The sequence below is a fragment of the Eutrigla gurnardus genome (assembly GCF_963514095.1).
Source record: "Eutrigla gurnardus genome assembly, chromosome: 11".
Lineage (NCBI taxonomy): Eukaryota > Metazoa > Chordata > Actinopteri > Perciformes > Triglidae > Eutrigla > Eutrigla gurnardus.
Window position 1 is genome coordinate 19,056,385 of NC_139925.1, and position 22,953 is coordinate 19,079,337.

Below are 22,953 nucleotides of genomic sequence, written 5' to 3' on the forward strand. Positions count from 1 at the left end.
CATGAAGCAGATTTTCTGTTTTAATCATAAATCATTGGTTTACAAAACTGACAATCGTGTTGACATGATTGAAAAACTAAGAAAAAATAGAAGCTCTTGCCTGATCACTTAACATATACTCGACATGTAGGTTAAAGTGTGTGGATGCTCTATCTCTGTGCATATGTCTCTGGTCCACAATCATTCTAGTGGCAGAGCTGCTGTTAGGCGTTTCCGTAGTGTCGCAGCAAACCATCTGTGGCCTTGGTTGGTTTCCGTGTGTCATTGCCATGGCGACTCATAAATGGTTGTCATAACTACTTGGTTTCAGAGCTCCTGGAGATCATCCATCTGTCCGTCTCACTTTTACCACAGCTAATAAGAGATTCTGCTGCTGTTCGCCGCTTCTGCTCTGCTTTCTGGGCATTTCCTGGTGAGGTTGTCATGGTGATCTGGTGTTTAGCACCTGGACAGTCTTGCGGCCGTAGTGCCAGTAGCTATAGCCTGATGCTGCAGTAGTCACCGCTGTAACATACCTGTAACAAAATACAACACATGAGATATACTCTAACTCAAACACCAGTTTCATTCATCAGACTGCTCAATATATTTTATTTTAAATGCCAACAACATAATGTTACATTGTAACAAATTATTGTCTTATGTGAGGAATTATTAAACATCCTCTCATGGCTAGTCATTCATTATTTTTGTTGTTGTTTATGTATTTAAATGCATTAAAATTATTTGTTTTTTTGTGCAGTGGTAGTATGAACAAAGAAGTGTCAGAAGCAATGCATGTTATTAAATGAAAAAAAAACTATTAACTGTTTTTGAAACATAATTTAACCTTATTATTTATATTTAATTTATTCATCATTTGACTGTTAAGAGTTAGAAGAAAATAGGAAAACAATTTTGACTGGTACATTCAATGATGAATGCATTTGTCTTTTAATACTTCATTATACACTACATCATTTAAAAACAAATGTGTAAATGTATTTTATATAATAATCAATCACTGAAAAGGGCTGTAGTGATTACAATAGCAAACTACTAACATTCGTCTGCTGAACTTGTATTAAAATGTAGGTTACTGTGACACAATCAAATGTTGGGTATGAATCGGCCTTTTACTCCAACACTGATTGAAATGAGTCAGCGCTCTCAACCTGAACGCTCTGCTGGAACAAACAGTATTTATGTGCTTGAAAGAGATGAAACCATTATTTGCACAATTAACTTTTGAGTTGTTGTAACCACTACACTGAAAAGTAAAGGACATTATGATTAAAGTCCATTGGCATGTGTATTTGCAATACAGTGTCTGTGGTTTACCATAAGCAGTGCAGCAGCACGCTGTCCGTATACTGGAAGACTGGAGCAGCCAGAGAGGATGCAACCAGAAGAAGCTGGATGGCTGTGTTCACCTTCCAAAAAGAAAAAAGAAAAAGAAAAAGAAAAACAGACACACACAAACTCAGAATAAAAACATGAAGGTTGCATAATTATTTGTGGGAAAACCTGTTGCAAATGTGACAAGAGTTGTGGCTGGTTGCAAGAACAAAACAATACTGTTGGCAGCTAAAAACATTCCTCCTGCCAGCCACCATTTTTTCCCCAGGTATCAAAATAAATTATACAGAATTCAGAACAAAGAAAGATTTTGACAGTGAATTTAAATGTGTCAGTTTTTGCATAAGTTTAGCATTCCAAGTATTGTGGACTCAAATTTAAAAATGATGGATGAACGGAATTACTTTTCCGTCAACCAGATATAATTTACACCAGCGTTGATCTGTTGGTTTAGTTTCTTTCTTGACTTAAGTGTTGATAAGGCAGCATGCAGTGATTAAATGGGAACATTTGAATTACACTTTTAACAAAAATGTTAAAAAAACAAACAAGCTTTCTACTTATATTACCATCAAATTTTCTGCAAATGAATAAATAATTATTATAATAATTTGGGTAAAATGTGTGCAGGTTCTGTGTGTTTTCAGTCTTTGCATCTGGTCGTGCACAAGTTGTAAAGAGGAAGGAAATCGAATAATAACAGAACAAACACACATGCTCATTATATGCTGCATTTTAAGGTTGCCAAATCTCCACTTCAGAACAGAACAGAAATGTATAAACTGTTCAAAATCCAGTGGACGATGAGAGTGGGTGGTTGTGTGTGTGTGTGTCACCTTGCTGAAGAGTGTGGGCTTGAGCTGTGCTGTAGTGTAGCAGGGGTTAAAAAACCTGCTAAGGGTCACCTGAGGGGGAAAAGAGGGAGAGATTGTAAGTACACTTAAATAGTGGAGGCATTTTAGTGGCCATTGTTATCCAGTGTACATTAATTTTACTTTCTATTTCGACATTTTTGTCAGTGTGTTTGATTAGAGTGAAATGTAACGTGTCTCACCGGCGGAGGAACAGTCTTGTATCTGACCCAGAAGACAGCAGCTATCAAACCAATGTCCCTAGAAATCACTAGAGCCGTCAGTAGAGCTATAACAGAATAAAGGACACAATAAATAACTTTATAATACACTTTGCTGGAACATCAAAAACAACAAAAGCAGAGAAAACAAATCTTAACGCCCAATGTTGTGTGTCTCACACACTGACATTAACAATACCTGGTATGAGTTCAGCATAGGTGAGACTGACGTATAAAAAACTGATGAGAATTTTGTCAGCCAGCGGGTCGAGAGCGCTGCCCAATGCCGACTTTTGAGTGGGCCATGTTCTGGCAATGTAACCATCCAACTGAGGGAGACAGAAAAGTAGATTGAGATGAAGACATTTTCATATAAGTTTTTTCAAGAAATTTGTACAACATAATTGTGACGGCCGTTTCTAGAATGTAGCCGATTAAATGAGCCGGTTTGTCACTTTGAAAGCTTGATAACGTTAAGGTCATTTTCGGACTAAATGTTGTCCAAGAGAACTAAATGTCAGTTTCATGAATATGTTTTTCCATGAATATGTGTCTATTTAGAAATTTCTAATTCTCAAAAGATGAAAATGAACTGCACTAGAGCGTGTCTGTTGTTGTCTAGGTCTGAAGCTCCACGTGACTGTTTTCATGAAAGTGTCAGTCAGTACCATGTCAGTAGCTCCAGCCAGTGTGAACAGAGCCAGACTGAGGTGAAAGTGCTGTTGGATGATTAGATGACCCAAGAACGGAGCCAGCAAAATCCGGCACACACACAAGAAGTTGGGGATTGTCCACGGGTTCTCATACTGCGGAAAAACAGATGAAATGCGGTTACTCTGTAGATCGACACTGGGTTAAGAAGTCAAAGACATAAGAGCATCAACATGGCAGCAAGTCAAACAGTATAAACCTATTTCAGTCATATTTGTAAGCTTGGTATGAAGTTTCTAAATTCCTATATCTTTCACATTTCTGTAGAGCAATGTCTCCTTACTTGAAGTTGGCTAAAATCAGCTGATATATCACCCCACTTAATCAGTCTAGCTGTTTTTACTACTTTACTTGAGCAGATCCATTTGATGCTACTATATACATCTACATCATTATACTTCAGAATCCAATATTGTACTTTTTTTTTTTTTTTTTTTACTTCATCTTTTTGACAGCTACTAGTTACTTATTTAAAATCATATTTTACACACAATTCCACTGGTATTGATAAATATTTTGAGCTGTACCTCTGGCAGCAACAACATTAACATGCTGTTTATTATGCCTCAGTAACAATCCTGTGATATGCTAAAATATACACTGCTCAAAAAATAAAGGGAACACTCAAACAACATAATGTAACTGCAAGTCAATCATATTTCTGAGATATCAGCATGTCCAATTATGAAGCAGCACTGATTAGGAATCAATGTCTCCTGCTGTTGTGTAAATGGAACAGAGGAATAAAGGAATGGTTCTGCAGGTGGTGACCACAGACCATTTCTCTGTTCTCTGCCTTTCTGGCAGATTTTTTTTCTTTTTTTAATTTTAGCAGTGTTTGCACCACTAGAGGTAGCATGAGGCGGTTTGTCCAACCCACAGAAGTTGCCCAGTTAGTGCAACTCATCCAGGATGGCACATCAATGCGCACTGTGGCAAGAAGGTCTGCTGTGTCCCCCAGCACAGTGTAAAGAGCATGGAGGAGATTCCAGGAGACAGGCCAGTACACCAGGAGACGTGGAGGGGGCCGAAGAAGGATAACCACCCAACAGCAGGACCGATATCTGCTCCTTTGTGCACGGAGGAACAGAAGGAGCACTGCCAGAGCCGTAAAATGACCTCCAGCAGGCCACAAGTTTAAACTCAAACGGTCCGAAATCGACTCCATGAGGGTGGTTTGAGGGCCCGACGTCCACGCTTATAACCCAACGCCGTGCAATGCGATTGGCATTTCCTAGAGATCACAGAGATTGGCTGATTCGCCATTGGCGCCCTGTGCTCTTCACGGATGAGAGCAGGTCCACCCTGAGCACATGTGACCGACGTGACAGGGTCTGGCGACGCCACGGAGAACGTTCTGCTGCTGCAAAATCCTCCAGCATGACCGGTTTGGTGGTGGGTCAGTGATGGTCTGGGGAGGCATTTCTTTGGAAGGGCGCACAGCCCTCCATGTGCTTGCCGGAGGTGCCCTGACTGCCATTAGGTACCGGGATGAGGTCCTCAGACCCATTGTGAGACCATCTGCTGGTGCAGTGCTGGTGCTAGGCCTCATGTGGCTGGAGTGTGTCAGCAGTTCCTGCATGATGAAGGCATTGATGTTATAGACTGGCCTGCCCGTTCCCCAGACCTGAATCCTATTGAGCACATCTGGGATCATGTCTCGTTCCATCCACCAACGCCATGTCGCACCACAGACTGTCCAGGAGTTGACTGCTGCTCTGGTCCAGGTCTGGGAGGAGATCCCTCAGGAGACCATCCCTCGTCTCATCAGGAGCATGCCCAGGCGTTGTAGGGAGTGCATACAGGCACGTGGAGGCCACACGCACTACTAAGGATAATTTGGACATGTCTTGAAAAATCTCCACAAAAGTTGGATCAGCCTGCGATCTGATTTTACACTTTGATTTTCGGTATGATTCTGAATCGAGACCTCCATAAGATGAGGATTTTGATTTCATTAATCACCCTGATGCTGTTTTGTTGTCAACGCATTGCACTTTGTAATGAATAAAGTTTTACTGGAATATGTTATTCATTAAGAACTAGCATGTGGTGTTTAGGTGTTCCCTTTATTTTTTTGAGCAGTTTAGTTATATTCCCATGGTAGAACATGCTATAAAATGAGCATATCTGTACATTGTGTAACACTGGTGTTATTACGTTTCTAATTTTCTGATGACTTCTATCTTAACACACTTCAAACAGGTACTTTCCCGACATCTTTTAAAATATTACACACATGACATTCCTACAGTTAACTCACAGGCTGTTCCGTACTCACCAGCTCTTTGAACTTGAAGAGGCCCTCTCCCGGAACCGCATCCCGGGCTTCATTCTGGTCCGCCGCCGGGGAGCTGTCCGGTGTCTCCTTGTTTTTTCCGCTGCAAAGCCCACGAACTTTGGGGTACAACAGAGACCGGAAGCTAGCCACCGACCTCTCGTGACCTCCCCAGTTCCTAAGCACGGTTCCTTGCGCGTGCCAGGGTTTCGCTTTTACCTGCTGGAGGATCCCGCTCCAGCACGCGACACGGCCGTCCGTCCCTTCGACCCTGAAGAGCCACGAGCCGCTAAACGAGGACTGTTTCAACCTTGCGCTGTCGGTGACAGGTGTGTGTCTGTGCCGCCATGACGCAGGCTCGAGCCGACACACACCCGCACTCCGCGCAGACGCAAGCCAGCGAACATTGGCTGCGTTGCGGCACAACGGCGCGGAAATCCTCCGAAAGCACATCATCATAATCCTCACGAGCCCTCCGTTACAGACCTGCTGGCCTCGTAAGGTTCGCCCGCGTTTTCATGATGAAGTTTCAGACTCTGGCTGTCAGAGCCGACGGGATTCCAGCTCCAGCCAGAAGGCTGCCATATTGCCGTAAACTGACACTGCACGCGACGATGACGACGTCGTAAAAAGGTGAATGACGCTTTCGGGGCTTTTATTTTGAAAATAAATGATCTTGTGATCAGACAAATCAAATTTTATATCAGCAAAAGAACGGCAGCAATGAACAATGAAACTACAATTAAACCGTTTGTTTGTAATATTTGTTAATAAAACAAATATTTAACACTGGTATTTTAATGGAAAACTAAAAGCATCTAAGTCCTGTCAATAGCATAAAAACAACAAAAATGCTGAGACTTACAGGAAAATAAAATTATTTATTAACCGATTGTTTAATATGAAGTGCATACCACATGAAAATAAACCATAAATAGGGACAATATAGAACATTTCAGATAAAGATATGAAATATCTAAATATATATATATATATAATAATATAGCATAAAGATAAAAATAAGAAGCAATGTACTCTTGCAGGTTTTAAAATAAAAAATAGCATAGCCCGACCAATACTGGATTCATGAGGCGAACTTCGATGTCAATATTTGAGAACATTTAATAATGTGAATATATTGGCATACCGCAAAAACAGGTCTGCACTATGGGTAGGAAGGTAATATCAGTGTTGTTTCAAAAGTTTAATCTTTGACGAGCTTGTTGTTTCAGCAATTGTTAATTTAAAATGTTCCAATGGGCTGTGATTTTAGATAGTTATATCGTGACATGAAATGTGTTCTCATATCATTCAGTGTTTGAGAGACAGCTACAGTTGATGGACGTTCATTGATTCATCCTTTATCTAGCAGTGTGGTGCTGCTGCTGCTGTTGCAGAGAGGAGTGGAAACAAACAGAGTGATGAAAACCTGCCTCACTGTAAACAACTCTACCACCGTTACCAAGCTCCTAAACACCATGAATTTATACATATATATATATAGATGTCATTTTATGTACATAAAAACAATGACTTCTAAAATATACAAAAGTTGAACTGTAGTAAAGTATTTGTACAACAAAGTCATGTGGAAAACAAAACTTATAAAACAGCTCTCAAGATTGAGAGTATTGTCAACTATTACGTATTTATCAAATGCAAGCACATCTCTGAGATATTCAGCACATTGTCAAAAACCTCCCTGAGTTTGAAATATTGGAAAAACTAAATTTCGCTCCAGCCATACCAGTCACCAAATACTGTAATAACACATGTACACTGAAATTAAAGTATACCTGGCTGGGTAAACTGGACTAAATCCAGACAGTTTTAAAATGTAATGTTTATGAAGATAATGGTATCTTTGACACATGAACATTGAAGAGGTGGGGCACTCAATTACATTTGCTTGAAGTCTCTTGAGTAATGTTTGAATTTCCACTTCACTGTTGCAAGTTCAGTCAAATCACAAGTGGGAAAAGTAATACCATGCTTAGTTTGAAGCTTTGCGTGTGTAAATAACGTGAGTGTACTGGAGTCAGTTGATCTTAATTCCTCCTTTTAGCAGGAAGTTTGTGCTCATTCAGGAAACGATGGTTACTGTAAGGTCCAGCAGAGAGATGCCATTTGTGAGGTTTCAGTAGTGAGAAGATCCATCCTGGTTTGTCAGTTGTTTTTGTTGTTAGAGTTTATTACAAAAAGGCTACACAGTAGTCAGCTGTTGGTGGTTTGGTGAAAGTGGATACGTTTTTCCTGTCTTCTATAAAAAACACTTCAGTTATGCTCAACACTGACCTTGCAGTGAGGTCTGCAGGAAGAAGCAGGTGTGTATTCTGAGTCTGTTGCAGCTGTCAGTGGTCAGATGGTCTGCAGCTGGTAGAGGTTGGCTCCTTTCTTCAGCAGGAATCCCTGTTCATTCAGGGAACTCACAAGACCTTCAAAATCCATCACCTGGAAGGAATCAACCAATGACTGAATAAATCATCCAGCATTTTGAGTGGGAATCACCAGAGGACCCACAATACAATATCATCACGATCCTCAAACAACAAAATGATCTTATTGAAATTTAAAACATTTGAGATATGCCGAGTATTGCTATAACACATGTTGTGACAAATTGGGATGTATTATCTTTTTTTTCAACTGCATATTACACAGTTTTAAACATCTGTTTTATCTAAAGTAATGTTTTCATTCTGTTGATCTCACTTCAATCATTTTTATTGCAGTAAAATGGGTTTGTCAGTGAAGGACACGTGTCGAAAAAATTGCACCATGACCTGGACCAAGTGAATTCTTTCTACTACAGCTTACATAATCCAATCCTGCTGACTTCTGATTTCTCCCCACATCCTTATGCAGTATACATTTAATGATACAACTTTAGTGCAACACAGGTTTTACTGCATGTGTTTAACAGAGTCTTGGCTTGAATTAATGAGAACATTTGTGCTGGGATATATATGTTGTGATCTTGAGTAACTCCTACTGCATTGAGTTTATGTGAAGGCAACTAAATCATTTTTCTCAGTTGGAGTTGACATGTAATCTCGCTATAATGTGGTATATCAACTATTGTTAACCCTCTTCTGGGAAATAACATGGAGAAGTTGCATTTATGTAAATCTGGTCCACCATGTATAATTTGACTGTTGCAAGTGCATGAACATTTCTGTGCGTCTGAGAGCTTTCACCTTGATGTTCATTCTGTTGGCCACCGATCGAAGCGTCTGGAGGTCAAACTGCTTCTGATTGTTCCTCTGAGCATGTAAGTGCAGTGCGTTGACCAGTCGCTTGGCAGCGCTGCGCTGACTCATACCCGTTCCAAGCTGAGAACGCTCAAAGTCCAGATTGCCCAGACCATCTGAATATGTATCAGCCAGACTGAAAACACGAAATCACAAACACAGGGAGAGAGAAACTGAATTCCAAAACAGAACATTTAATGGCCGGATATAATCTTGTTTGTTTTAGTAGATCCTCACAGTTATCAGTATTACTGTTAAGTGGTTTTGTAGGACTTACTATGTGAATAAAATCAAGACTTTTTAAATGATCTTTTGCAGGACAAATTTAATCTAACAGGCAGATTGTACGGATGAACAGCTGTTGCAAAGTAGGGATTCCTCTCCCTACACCTATTAAATGTGCTATTTGAGGTAAGTGACAGAAACATACCAGAGCTGAAACAACAGCCAGTTGTTTGTCTAATATTTTGATTATCAATTAATAATTTGAACATTTTAAAGTAAAATCCTCAAATATTACTAGGTTCAAGCTTCTGAAATGAAAGGATTTCCTTTCCTTTTTTCACTTATATGATAGTAATTGGAGTATATTTAAGTTTTTTATGAGTGGTCTTACAAAACAAGCTATTTGTTACATAATGCATATGTCTGGGGCTGTTATTGTGATAGGTAAGAACCGAAGAAGTGGATCTGGTATGTGCTGCCTTGCTCTAGGTTGAAAAGAGTCATACAATTTGCCATCTTGGTTTGGACCTTTGAGCCTCTGTGTTGTTGTACAGTATTAGTGCACGTTCTGAATATCTGTTCAACACACCTTGAATGGTTGATGCATTTATTTGCTGTGCAAAAGCTCTGATAAATTTACCTTGTTCCAGAGATAAATTACGTCACTTTTTCAAAATGTTACATTTGCTTTCTGTTTGTCAAACTACTGGTGACAAAAACAACAATTCGAAAAAATATATCAACGTGCGACTTTGTTTTAATTACACTCAACAAAAATATAAACGCAACACTTTTGTTTTTGCTCCCATTTTTCATGAGATGGACTTAAAGATCTAAAATTCATTCCAGATACACAATTTTACCATTTCTCTCAAACATTGTTCACAAATCAGTCTAAATGTGTGATAGTGAGCACTTCTGCTTTGCTGAGATAATCCATCCCACCTCACAGGTGTGCCACATCAAGATGCTGATCTGACATCATGATTAGGGCACAGGTGTGCCTTAGACTGTCCACAATAAAAGGCCACCCTGAAATGTGCATTTTTTTGCTTTATTGGGGGTCTGGGGACTCCACCATTTGCCTCATGCAGTGCAACACATCTTCTTCGCATAGAGTTTATCAGATTGTCAATTGTGGCCTGTGGAATGTTGGTCCACTCCTCTTCAATGGCTGTGCGAAGTTACTGGATATTAGTGGGAACTGGTACACGCTGTCGTATACGCCGGTCAAGCACATCCCAAACATGCTCAATGGGTGACATGTCCGGTGAGTATGCTGGCCATGCAAGAACTGGGACATTTTCAGCTTCCAAGAATTGTGTACAGATCCTTGCAACATGGGGCCGTGCATTATCTTGCTGAAACATGAGGTGATGTTCATGGATGTATGGCACAACAATGGGCCTCAGGATCTCATCACGGTATCTCTGTGCATTCAAAATGCCATCAATAAAATGCACCTGTGTTCTTCGTCCATAACAGATGCCTGCCCATACCATAACCCCACCACCACCATGGGCCACTCGATCCATGAACATTGACATCAGCAAAGCGCTCACCCACACGACGCCACACACGCTGTCTGCCATCTGCCCTGAACAATGTAAACCGAGATTCATCCGTGAAGAGAACACCTCTCCAACGTGCCAGACGCCATCGAATGTGAGCATTTGCCCACTCAAGTCTGTTACGGCGACGAGCTGGAGTCAGGTCAAGACCCCGATGAGGACGATGAGCATGCAGTTGAGCTTCCCTGAGACGGTTTCTGACAGTTTGTGCAGAAATTGTTTGGTTATGCAAACGAATTGTTTCAGCAGCTGTCTGAGTGGCTGGTCTCAGACGATCTTGGAGGTGAACCTGCTGGATGTGGAGGTCCTGGGCTGGTGTGGTTACACGTGGTCTGCGGTTGTGAGGCCGGTTGGATGTACTGCCATATTCTCTGAAACGCCTTTGGAGACGGCTTATGGTGGAGAAATGAACATTCAATGCACGAGCAACAGATCTGGTTGACATTCCTGCTGTCAGCATGCCAATTGCACGCTCCCTCAATGCTTGTGGCATCTGTGGCATTTTGCTGTGAGACAAAACTGCACATTTCAGAGTGGCCTTTTATTGTGGGCAGTATAAGGTACACCTGTGCACTAATCATGATGTCAGATCAGCATCTTGATGTGGCACACCTGTGAGGTGGGATGGATTATCTCAGCAAAGCAGAAGTGCTCACTATCACACATTTAGACAGATTTGTGAACAATGTTTGAGAGAAATGGTAATATTGTGTATCTGGAATGAATTTTAGATCTTTAAGTCCATCTCATGAAAAATGGGAGCAAAAACAAAAGTGTTGCGTTTATATTTTTGTTGAGTGTATGTATTATATGCTGCTTAGAGACAGTGTTAGGAAGTGAAATGGGCTGTAAGCGCATTATAATGTTAACGTGGTGATGGATGCATGGAAATTAATTACAATATCATTTAAAGACATCACCTTGGGCTTTTTGTCACAGGACTTTTTCTTTATTTTCTGATATTTTATAAACTAACCAAGTAGTAGATTTGAAATCCTGAAAATAATCAGCATATTAATCTACACAAGGAAAGGTGTTAGTTGCAGCGCTAATACACAGAGACTCTTGTAGTGTCACCTGTGTTTCATGATCTCCACCACATCTTCAGCATCACTGTTGGTAGCCATCTCTCTGAGCTCCAATCTGGCTCTTGCCTGCACAAAAACACAGTCGACCACTTAAGTACTGGGACACAACAAGGGAAATAATTCCTTTTGTTAGACACATAAACGCTGAAACTACAGCAGAAAATACATATCTGAGTTTCTTAATCCATTTCATGTTGTTGCTGGAAGATCACACTAATTACACCAGACATGAAGAAACCTACCTCAGTTAGTCTAATTAAAGACTCTAGTTGTCGTGTGGTGATGGGTGTGGAATCAGCAGAGTGTGCCTGAGATCGCAGTGACAGGTAGAAGTTCTGAAGTGTCTTTGCTGCCTCAGGAGAAAGCGAGGGATGGACATACTGACGAGCGTAGCTGATATACTTCCTTAACAAAGATGCTGGGATGGGGTCTATGGTTTCACCTGCAGGGACCTTGACCCAGATACACACATATTACATAAATGAATTTTAATACATTTTTTTGACAGATATTACTGTAGTCCAAGAGTACAGTTGATTTGATTTTACCTGCAAACGTTCAGACAGCGGCATGTCTGAGTGTTCTAGCAGGATGGAGGTCTCTAATTGACTGTTAGCCCTGGTAACTGTGGCACTGCTGGTTCTGCCTCTTCCTGCCCTGTTTGCCATAATGTATTCAGACAGGTGGCGATCATGTGACTCATCTGGGATGTCCAGGAGGAGGAAGACGACGTCGAATCGAGAGAGAAGTGCTGAGCCCATTCTAAAGACAAGAAACATACAGTAATATCCTCTAGCAGTCACTAAACGCCACAATACATTTTTGCATGTCTTGTGAACTTACTTCAGATTTTCGGAAACGGTCTTGCCTCTGTTGTAATGTCCTCCAATGGGGTTCGCAGCAGCTACGACTGACGTCCTGGCAGGTAGAGAGGAGACTATTCCGGCCTTAGCCAGACTCACAGACTGCTGCTCCATGGCTTCCAGCAGAGCCTGCTGTTGGTTGCCCAACTTATCAAACTCATCAATACAGCACAGGCCTAAACAGAACAGACAGAGAAAGAGAATGAGCTGATGACTACTGATCATATACCAATGTTCAATTCATAAGCTGTATGCCTCACTGTGAGGAAGTGACTGGGATCAGTGTGTAAGGCAACATCAGGTTTTACTTAAACATTTCTTTCCTAACATAAAAAAAAAAAAATCATAAAAATCATACATTTACTGAAATGTTATTTATTATGAAAACAACAAATCTTGCACCAGCAACTTGGTAAAAAAGGAGAACGTTACCACTTTCTTTCTTACCTTGGTCAGCCAGCACCAAGGCTCCGGCCTCTAGAGCAAAATCCCCTGTTCCTGCGTCTCGGGATAAACTCACTGTTAGTCCTAAAAAAAACCCACAATATTTAAATTGAAATTACTAACTTGATCATTTTCAACTGATTTGAAAATGTGAGAGGAATCATCAACTGCATCCTTTGGGGAGAGTAGTACTGAAGGACAATTTACCTGCGGTGCTTGTGCTGTTGCCACAGACGTAGATTCCTCTTGGAGCCACGTTACACACTGCCTATACACAGCACACATGAATATATACAAGTATCACACTCAATCTCTTTCACATAGCAGAGTTTCAGAAAATAACCTCACCTAAAGAGTACCAAAAGTATATTATTGACCGTCTTTATCATTGTCTGCCACATATCACTGCTCTATTCAAAGTGAGTTTTCAGCGTTACCTGCAACATTTGACTCTTGCCCAGTCCAGGGTCTCCCACAATCAGGATATGTGGGTCTCCTCTAACTGGGACGCTGTTCTTGTCTGTGTGTTTCTGTTTGCCTCCAAACAATGTCAAAGCTAGAGCAGCTTTCACCAGCTTGGGACAAACAAGAACACAGGCTGTTAGCCTGAACTTGACAAATTAAGATGACAGAAACTGCCCCTTGTGAATGACAATGGCTGTATTCTACCAAAAACACAAATATCCCTTTGTAATCTCAGATGCTAATGCTGTTGGGGTTCTTAATCTTGTTACAAGTGCAAAGCATCCAACAACTCACCAGGTGGCCGTAGATGACAGGACACAAAGACCTAAGAGAGGTGACAAAATTGGATTATTATATTTGTCCTGAGTAAAATGCAACCATGCATTTTCTGAATTTAAGTTTCTCCTTTACACTGAAAAAACACTGGCTTAATTGCTTTGAACGCATGATAAAAAACACACATCAAAAACCAAACACGTATAGGTTAGACTTCCCACTGTCTACCTCTGTGAATGGAGTATTTATTTTGAGGACAGCAGAGTTGGTGATTGTTGGAACTGGAGAATGAGTTTTATTTTGTTGGGTGTTGTTCGACCTCTCAACATGTCATGCTGTTGGAAATTAATATCTTACTGTACTATGAGTCTCAGAAGGTCCGGCTGTGACTGGATCTCCTGGACGGCATACAACTCCTTTAGACTGAACTCCTCCCGTCCAGAACAATCTTCAAGTGACCCTCCTGACCCCTGACCCGACTTTGACCGTCGACCTACATATAAATAAGAAATAACATATTACTTACTTATTGTTCTGTTAAATAAAAAAACATGCAACTGCTCCGCATAATTCAAATCCAAAGCTTCAGTACCTTTAGTATTGCTGACTGAAGTGGCTTCAATGTAGAGGAGGAACAGACACTGATCCTTATTCCCACGGGAACTACCTGCATACAAATAATAAGAGTGTTATGTGTGTGACTTGTTTGTAACCACTGTGACTGTGGTTAAAAATTCACCAGAGTACTTCTTATTCATTTCATCCATCTCAAGTTATGATACTGAAGTGTGGGCACAGATTTTTACATTAACTACCTACCAGTAAAATGCAAACGCTTTCTCCAGACCAAGGGGCCGTTTACACATTAACGTTTTCAACATAATAATAATAAGTATTTTTACTTTCTTGCTGTTCTTTACACAACAACAACGTTTTTGGGGGGCGGCAAATTAAAAGTTTTGAAACCGGGTTCCAGAGTGAAATCTTTTGAATACGCTTAAAGAGCAAAACCGATCCCCGTGGAAACGGTGACGTCACTGCTCCACTTCCAAAAGTAGCCTTAACCTCCTGGCATGAGTATGTGTGTGTTTCAGTGTGTTTGTACCATCATTGGTAACTCTAACTATCCCAGTCACAGTGACTGTGTCTCCAGGGACGCAGCTGTCACAGAGGTCGGCGGTCAGGTGACACTCCACAGTGCGCGGGATTCGTCCGGTCTCCCTCTGCTCTCCGCCCAGAAACTCCTGCACCCTTAAGTAGCACACATACACACACACAAAAATATAAAAGATGCATTATAGAATATGTTCTGGAAATAGCTGCGACTGTCACAATATTCCACCTTTAAGTGCCACAAGAGCAATTTGTGACACTGGTGATAGAGTATGTTGTGCAAGTCAGACATGATGTTCTTACTTGATGATCTGCCAGTCTACAGTGTGAGTGAGGGGGGAACTCCGGCTGGGGGCGAAGGAACGACTGCGGCAGTCAGGCTGGATACACTAGGAGATAAAATACACATATACACGCATTAAAAGTGCAAAATGGGTAACATAAAAAAATATTTTAAAGACGCTTATGTGTATGCATGTATTCATTATTACTTACTAAACAGAGCACAGAAAACATATTGAAAGAAAAAAGGGTGTGCGTGTGTGCATACCTTAGTAGGTGTAGCGTATTTCCCATGCTGCAGTGGCAGAGACTGTGTGTTCGAGCAGCCCAGACACCTGAAGGCCATCCTGGTACACAGAGGTCTGATATTGCTGACTCTGACCACTGTTCCCCTCACACACACAAGGCGTCCAAACACACTGGCTCGCAACGTCCGCAACGCAGACACCGGCTCATAATTATACAGCCTGTGGGCGATTTACACAAACAAAGTCACGCTCATTCGTGGTCCGCAGTTGTACAGGTGATAAGTCAAGGCAAACAACTCATTGCAATTATCGGTGTGGATAACCTTGCGCTAATGTGAGGGATGTTACTGATTGGTGTAGTGACAGGAAGCTCTTCCCCTTGCAGCTCAGCAGCCTGTTTTTCCAAATCTATAGTCAACACCTGGAAAACACACACACGCTATCAGACGAGTATTTGATCTCTCAGTGGAGCACCTCTATGCTTTGCCTCTTTACAGTCCTCATGGATTCAAGTTTCAGTGGCCAGTTGCACAAATCGCCTAATGTTTTCTCATAATGTATGACGCTTTAGGCTTAGTTTCTCCTTAGCTGAGGGATTTACTTAAGGTGGTTGTACAGAATCCCTTAACATGTTTCCTTAGTTAAGGAGAAACATTAATGTTTTTACTGCATTGAAAGAGATTTTCCAGCCGTAAAATGGAGTTTAGAAACCGTATGCTTGCTTGCACTGTGATAGCTGTTATCCTCTCACAGTCCAAAGACATGCAGGAGAGGTTAATTGATGACTCTAAATGGCCCGTAGGTATGAATGTGGTGCTTGTCTGTCTCTATGTGTCGGGCCTGCGATAGTCTGTCGGCCTGTCCAGCGTGTATCCTGCCTTCGCCCAAGATGGATTGTACTGACATGTCAGTCGCATTTATCACTCCTCACCCAACATTAAATAAGTGAAGGCTATCTCATCAGCCTCTTGTTCCTTTTGTCTTGTTTTATATCAATCATTAATTGTTAACGGGCTGAAAGAGCACAGCTGCAAAGTAATCCGACCCGAGGCGGTTGAAACAATCTCTAATTGACTGCCAGTCAAATCATTGCTCATTGTAAAACATATCCATTTTGTCCTCCAAGTCGTGGATCACTCATCTCCTGAGGATGCATTCATTTTCTTCATTTATCACTAGAAACTCAGCCATGTTGTGGAAAAGCTACAGTCAGAGGCACCCCAAGTTTTTTTTCTCCTTACTTTTCTGAAAAAACAATGCATCAAATGATACAAAATTAATCAATCTGTATCTGCATTTCAAGAAAATGTTGAATGCCGTGATTACAAACAGCAACCGACAATGTGACTACATACTGCACCTTTAAAGACACCGAAACTTTTTCCATAGTTACGGTAGTAACCATAACTAATTTTTTATGGAAAATTTGAACTTGATCTTTTGTGCAACCGGCCACAGTTCTATAGTTATTAGATTTAAAGAGAATTGTTAATAATGATAGATAATGTGAAAAATACATGCCAATAATTCATTTTTAGCTTGCGTTTTCACATTAAATCTTCACTAATTAAGAGGCTTAGAGTAATTAATAAACTATGCACACTGCATATCTGCAACCTGCAGATGACAACATGAGTAACATCTGTGTGTCTGTGTACCTGGTGAATGGCTACTCCCAAACAGTTGAGTATCACCTCTGGCTGTTCCTTCAGCTCTGTGGTCAGATGGGGGAGTGCTTCAAGAACACTTTTGTCTCCGGTCAAGTCTGCATAATCCACTAGAACACTGCCCTGCCGCTCAATTTCATCCTGTGCACAAACACACAACAGGTAGCATTTATAAAGCAGGGCAAAACGCAGAAATATTTCCATCAAAGTAAGTTTCTTCCTGCAAAAGAAATGCATACGTCATAGAGTCAAAAAGCTTATCATTATTTTAACAGAAAGTTACAAAGCAGACAGACTGACCTTGTCATACAGCTGAATCTTGGAAGTGAAATATTTCTCAAACACTTTGATCTTCTCCAAACTAGGTGAGCTCTCTATGAAGCCTGCACATGAAGACATACATATCACACACACAGAAAACGCCACATCATCACGACCAATGTATGTGTCTACAAATGTATGCATTTCATCATGTGAAACAAAGTTGTAAAGACATAAGTACCTTCTGTGAAGTAGAGTGCCCATCCTTTGTATGGACACAATACATCTAGAGTAGCCTGACAAAGTACTGAAGAGGAACACTTTGGATTAAAGATTATGACACATTTCATTGTTTTTCAGTTTCATTAGATAAAATGGTGTAAGAACATCAGCTGCTAATGTTTCATTTAAGAAACTGCCAGTAAACATATGTAATATAGATCCTTTTAAAAATGTTTTATTTTTTATTTTTTAGATTTATTCATACAAAAATGCACTATTATTTAAAAGTTGATTACTGGATATGTACACTGGAAAAGCAAATCAAACTCACCTCTCTGGTTGCTGATGGTATGGTATCCTGATCCTCCTCCCCCAGCACCACCTCTACCTCTCCACCCTCCTCCTCCACCTGCTGAGTTTCCTCTCCATGGTCTACTCCTCCACCCTCCCCCTCCTCCTCCTCCTCTCCATCCACCACTACTGCTGCCGCCTCCTCTTCCTCCTCTCCAACCACCACCACTACCGCCTCCCCCTCCTTCTCCACTACCGCTGCCTCCTCCTCTCCCTCCACTACTACCACTACTACCACCACTACCGCCTCCTCCTCCTCTCCATCCACTACCACCACCACTACCGCTGCCTCCTCCTCTCCCTCCACTACTACCACTACTGCCACCACTACCGCCTCCTCCTCCTCTCCATCCACTACCACCACCACTACCGCTGCCTCCTCCTCTCCCTCCACTACTACCACTACTACCACCTCCTCCTCGTCTCCATCCACTACCACCACCACTACCGCCTCCTCCTCTCCATCCGCTACTACCACCACTACCGCCTCCTCCTCCTCTCCATCCACCACTCCCACCCCTCCATGAGTCTCTCCTGGATTCCTCTCCACTCATTAGGTTACTAAAACAAAGCAAAGAGGAACAGAGTGAGAGAGAGAGACTGTAAAGTACAAAGCAATGTAGTTTATTTGACAAGCATGCAGGTGTACTGAATGAATACCAAACTAGAAATGTCGTATTCATTGTCCACATCATTTTAGCGTTCAATGAAATAAAACCCGTTAGCACGCATTTGTAACGGGCAGAAAGTGGCCAAATCAAACCCAGAGCATTTGTAATATGCGTTTACTCTACACATAGGATATTTACTTTTTTTTTCAAATGTGTCTCATTGTATTGCATGTTGCAACAAACTGTCGAGTAGCTGCATTATAAAAAGTTGGCAACGCAGTTATCAGCCAACACATTAGTTAACACGTTCACTACCTCGTAGACTGAATCAAAGCCTTAAATAACAGAACTTCCTACTTTTAACAAACGCAACCTTCGGCATACAAATAAGCACTATTAGCACATTTCGAACATTTATAATTCAACCTAGCTTAGGGTTGAACGTTACTAGTAAAGTTCGCAACCATTTCTTTTGCTAACACCTATTAAACGGGAAACAAACGTACTATGTTTATTAAAACACAACTGTATCGTTACTGAATTAGCCAGTTAGCTAGCGTAGTGGCGATTTTCCCAACTGATCCAGACACTTTGTAGGATGACTGAAATGTGCGGAGACGTTTTACTAGCTAAATGTTCCGTTGAAACACTATGACAGTGACGGGGACGTGATACAGACCTTACGTTTGGCTTTGTGCAATACTGTGACGACTGAATAATGTCTACATTATGCTACATTAACTCAAAACATGACTTATTTATGGATGTTAAAGACACACCAAGCAGGCTGTAAACTCCCTCCACTGACGTTGAATCTTCTTCTATTGTATCGTGCACCAGAAAAGGTCTTCAGGCCCTTTACTGCCCTCCTGAGGACAGAGACGCTACTACAGATAAGAACACCATGATAAATACTATTATAATAATATCATACAATGTGCTGATTTCGTGTTTATGGAAATTGTTTTAGTAGTTAATTAATAGACCAGCAGTAATATTTAAAATAAATAAAATATTAATAAAATGAACATGTACCTTCACTACCATCCTATCAGGTAAACGTATTTGGAGGAGAGCTTGTTGAAAGCTTAATAGACCCAATAGATAATAGATGCATAACCCAACATTAAAGGATACTAAAACATATTTGCTGTGCTTTATAAAATGACAACAACTTTCACTGAAATAAGAAAGGGTTAGACATTCCTCTGCTGTCATCTTCTGGAAATGTTGTGTCATTGCAGTTGTTTGGTTTATATTTCTATTATTTACAGATTACATGTAATACAAATCATTCCACGCAGATGTGTTGCCACTAAAATGTAAAATGGTTTGTGCCTAACAAATACCTCTTCCCCCTCCATTGATACATTTCAAGCCCATCTAAAGATCCATATCTTTTCTTTAGCTACTTTATTATCTTCATGAAGACATGTCTGACCACACTGTTTTTCTTATTCTCTTATTTATGCCTGTGATTTTTATTCAGTCTTTTTTTATAACAGGTTAGTTCTAAATTCACACAAACTCATAATTAATAAAAGTAAGATTAATATGAATGATTAAATGTGCCATTTGTTTAAGTTGTTGGCAGTTACACAACGCAGGGATAAGGATGCATTAACACATGCACATTTCTACACTTGTGAAGACTCTCTATGTCATAAATGGACCCAAGATTAACTTTATTGTTATTGCACCCGGGTTAAGAGAACAGAAACCACTCTAAAACTGAAATTGGTCTACAGAAAGATAAAATTGGATGAGAGCACAGACACACACAGACACACACAGACACACACACGCACGCACGCACACCAGTCTCAAGGGAGTGGTTTTGAAGGGGACGGAAAGACAGAATGAACAAGAAGAAAAATCAATACCTGAACTACTGTGGCCTGGAGTAGTTAGTGGTAATAGCAGAGGGCTGAGAGGGATGGATGAACACACACACATACACACACACACACACACACACACACACACACATCTGTATATAAACCTCTCGAACCCCGACAGTCCCAGGTCCCATCTCATCAGCTGTCTTTAGGATTTTAGCTTTGGGTGATAATGGGTGTTTTGTGGAGAGAGATGGAGAATCTGGTGGCCTAGCGGAGAGCCTCGGGAGCGATGGGAGTCGAGACAACGAGAAGCTTCGCCACTCAGGGAGGCGTTTAATCTCCACTCGATCAGTCAACAGCAAACGTCCCACACAATCGATGTGAATGAAGACGAACAAAGAGGGATCATTTTTTAATGAGGTTCGTTTTTTTCAGCCAGAGTTAGTGACGTCAAAGCCAAGGTGGAGAGTCACTGCTGCTGAGCTGTGATATATCGATGTTTTAAATCAGTCTGGGTGAGAGACTTCATCGTGTGTGTGTGTGTGTGTGTGTGTGTGTGTGTCTGTATTAGTGAGGGGACACGTTATTTTCACAGCAGCAACCATCTCGTGTGGATGAAGAACTGTGTGGAGATGCTTCCTCTCAATGATTAAATATCAGTTTCTCACCTAGAGTTTGAGTTTTTGTCACAGTGCCGACCTACCGAGTAAGCACATCTTTGCCCCCCTCCACCTTGTCTTATGCACACCTGGCTTAGAGTTTATATTTATATTATTTATAAGACATACAATTCTGTGCAGTTTTGTGCTAAATGTCCCACTGGCTGCAGGCGTCAGCAGCAATAGTGTCTACTCAGTCGCTAGCAGAAAACAAATGGAAGAAGTTGGGGAAGAACTGGCAAAAATTGAGTTTCATCATCTAAACACACATTCAATAGGCCTTTTCTGTAGCATCTTCTGATTACGTCCATTTAGTACATGTACATCCTTTCTGTTACAATAAATTATAGATGAGATTAAAAAAAAAAGGCCTTGTGTGCTCATAATGACTCGCTGCTGTAACATTACACACTATTCTCCACCAAATTTGTGTATATAAATGGTCACTTTTTAGAGGTCCTTATAACTTTACACGGCTCAAATATAGGAATAGTCACAATACGGAAGCGAAAGACACTCTAACTTCTGTTTCACCGGGCCTTCAAGAAGTGCATTTTATCTGAGTTAGTTCCTAACTGGATTTATGGTTGAAAAAAGCACTGAAACACTGAAAGCATTAAAGTGTGTAGTGGCAGTGGGTGCGAGATGCCTCCCCACAAGGTATTGCATTGCACAGTGATCAATTGTGGCTCCAGGGGACTGGGCAGTTGGCCGTCACCTGTTTGCTGCAAAGACAAATTGAGCTGTCAAACCTTTTTCTTCATTGTTTTTAACATCTCTCTCTACAGCAAACAACTGTTGGAGAGGATAAAAATCGTGGAAGATCATTCTCGAGCTGGGAGCTATACAATAATGTGATGCCTGGATGGACACATCTGCAATATGCGTTGGTCTATATTAATATTTGTAGCCTGCAGGCTATTTATCAACACGTTCAAGTGATAACGGTGCTGTATTTTCGTTTTAACAATCTTGGTTTTACGGCCTGAAACTTTACTGTTGTTGTTCATCAGTGGTGTTAAAAAGACATAAAAAAGCAGCAGCCAGCTACCCGCTCAGCACTAAACAACAGACAGACACAGTGAGGAGAGCTGGTGGAAACTGTTGAGTGTTAAGAACCTAAAGATCTGGATATTTCCCTCTGGAGTTAATGGAGAGCAAAGCAGAGTGAACAGCTAGGTAGCCTGAAACTTGTTGTGCTGCCCCCAAGTGGCCAAAAATCAGTTTTAAAGGTATAGGCCTACTGCAGGATTTACCTTAAAGTGATGGTTCGGAGTGAAATGCACCCTAGGTAATTTCCACCATGACATCCAGCCAAATACCCCCTCGGAAGCATTTTTAGCGATGGTCAGCATTGGTCAAGATAGCCGCTATCGGCCCAATGGCTTAGTACTAGCGCTATGGTACAGTGTGATAATCTCGTAAATTACCCCACTAATAATGCATGGAATGTTACCAAACTTCTGCAGTAGTACACATAGGGTCTGTACTCACAAAACGAGGCATTTTAAAGTTTGTACGTACACCAGGAGTTTATTTAATTTAAATTATTTTATTTAAAACAACACAGTGTTGTTTTAAATAAACTCCTGGTGTACGTACAAACTTTAAAATGCCTCGTTTTGTGAGTACAGACCCTATGTGTACTACTGCAGAAGTTTGGTAACATTCCATGCATTATTAGTGGGGTAATTTACGAGATATACACTATGTACTATAGCGCTAGTATTAAGCCATTCGGCTGATCGCCCTATCTTGACCAATGCTGACCATCGCTAAAAATGCTTCCAAGGGGGTATTTGGCTGGATGTCATGGTGGAAATTACCTAGGGTGCATTTAACTCCAAACCATCCCTTTAAATCTAACATGAAAGTATTCCCACTCAGTAATAACTTATGACAACCCAGTCTCATTCCTGATAGCGACGCTCCGAGGCATCATTAAACATCTGTATGCAATACAATCGCATTTCCAATAACTCCAGTGTAAACCCATCTGTGACATCATTGGATAGTCAGAGGAACTGACGTGCAGTTTAAATGTGTGTGTCTTGTGTGAATCAAAGTCAACGTTGACTTATTATACTATAGTTTTGTCATTTAATGTCAACACTTA

General features: G+C 41.0%; 2 protein-coding genes across 2 annotated transcripts; both read right to left on the reverse strand.

Annotated features, from left to right (window-relative positions):
* On the reverse strand, positions 1–5,985 carry crls1 (cardiolipin synthase 1). Its single transcript, XM_084020945.1, has 7 exons — positions 5,403–5,985; positions 3,079–3,216; positions 2,610–2,739; positions 2,393–2,478; positions 2,175–2,243; positions 1,321–1,412; positions 1–515 (listed from the first exon to the last, which is right to left on the reverse strand). Exons 1-7 carry the CDS (start codon positions 5,856–5,858, stop codon positions 422–424), a joined length of 1,065 nt encoding a protein of 354 aa, XP_083877071.1. The 5' UTR covers positions 5,859–5,985; the 3' UTR covers positions 1–421.
* Positions 5,986–6,219: 234 nt separating this feature from the next.
* mcm8 (minichromosome maintenance 8 homologous recombination repair factor) lies at positions 6,220–18,280 on the reverse strand (the record flags this gene model as incomplete). The annotated part of the gene is made up of 20 exons (XM_084020931.1): positions 6,220–7,850; positions 8,597–8,786; positions 11,524–11,600; positions 11,777–11,986; positions 12,083–12,296; positions 12,378–12,573; positions 12,845–12,925; positions 13,049–13,109; positions 13,279–13,416; positions 13,601–13,631; positions 13,940–14,075; positions 14,175–14,249; positions 14,688–14,833; positions 14,999–15,084; positions 15,246–15,444; positions 15,549–15,646; positions 16,884–17,033; positions 17,193–17,275; positions 17,395–17,460; positions 17,707–18,280. The coding sequence occupies 20 exons, from the start codon at positions 18,278–18,280 to the stop codon at positions 7,758–7,760; spliced, it is 2,904 nt and encodes a 967-aa protein (XP_083877057.1). The 3' UTR covers positions 6,220–7,757.
* Between the last annotated feature and the right edge of the window lie 4,673 nt (positions 18,281–22,953).

Excerpts from the sequence above, each read along its gene's own strand:
- crls1 (XM_084020945.1), bottom strand. The coding sequence starts at position 5,858 with ATGATGATGTGCTTTCGGAGGATTTCCGCGCCGTTGTGCCGCAACGCA. Across the intron at positions 2,244-2,392 it reads ACAAGACTGTTCCTCCGCCG|GTGACCCTTAGCAGGTTTTT; the intron begins GTGAGACACGTT and ends TTTCCCCCTCAG. Across the intron at positions 516-1,320 it reads GTGCTGCTGCACTGCTTATG|GTATGTTACAGCGGTGACTA; the intron begins GTAAACCACAGA and ends ATTTTGTTACAG.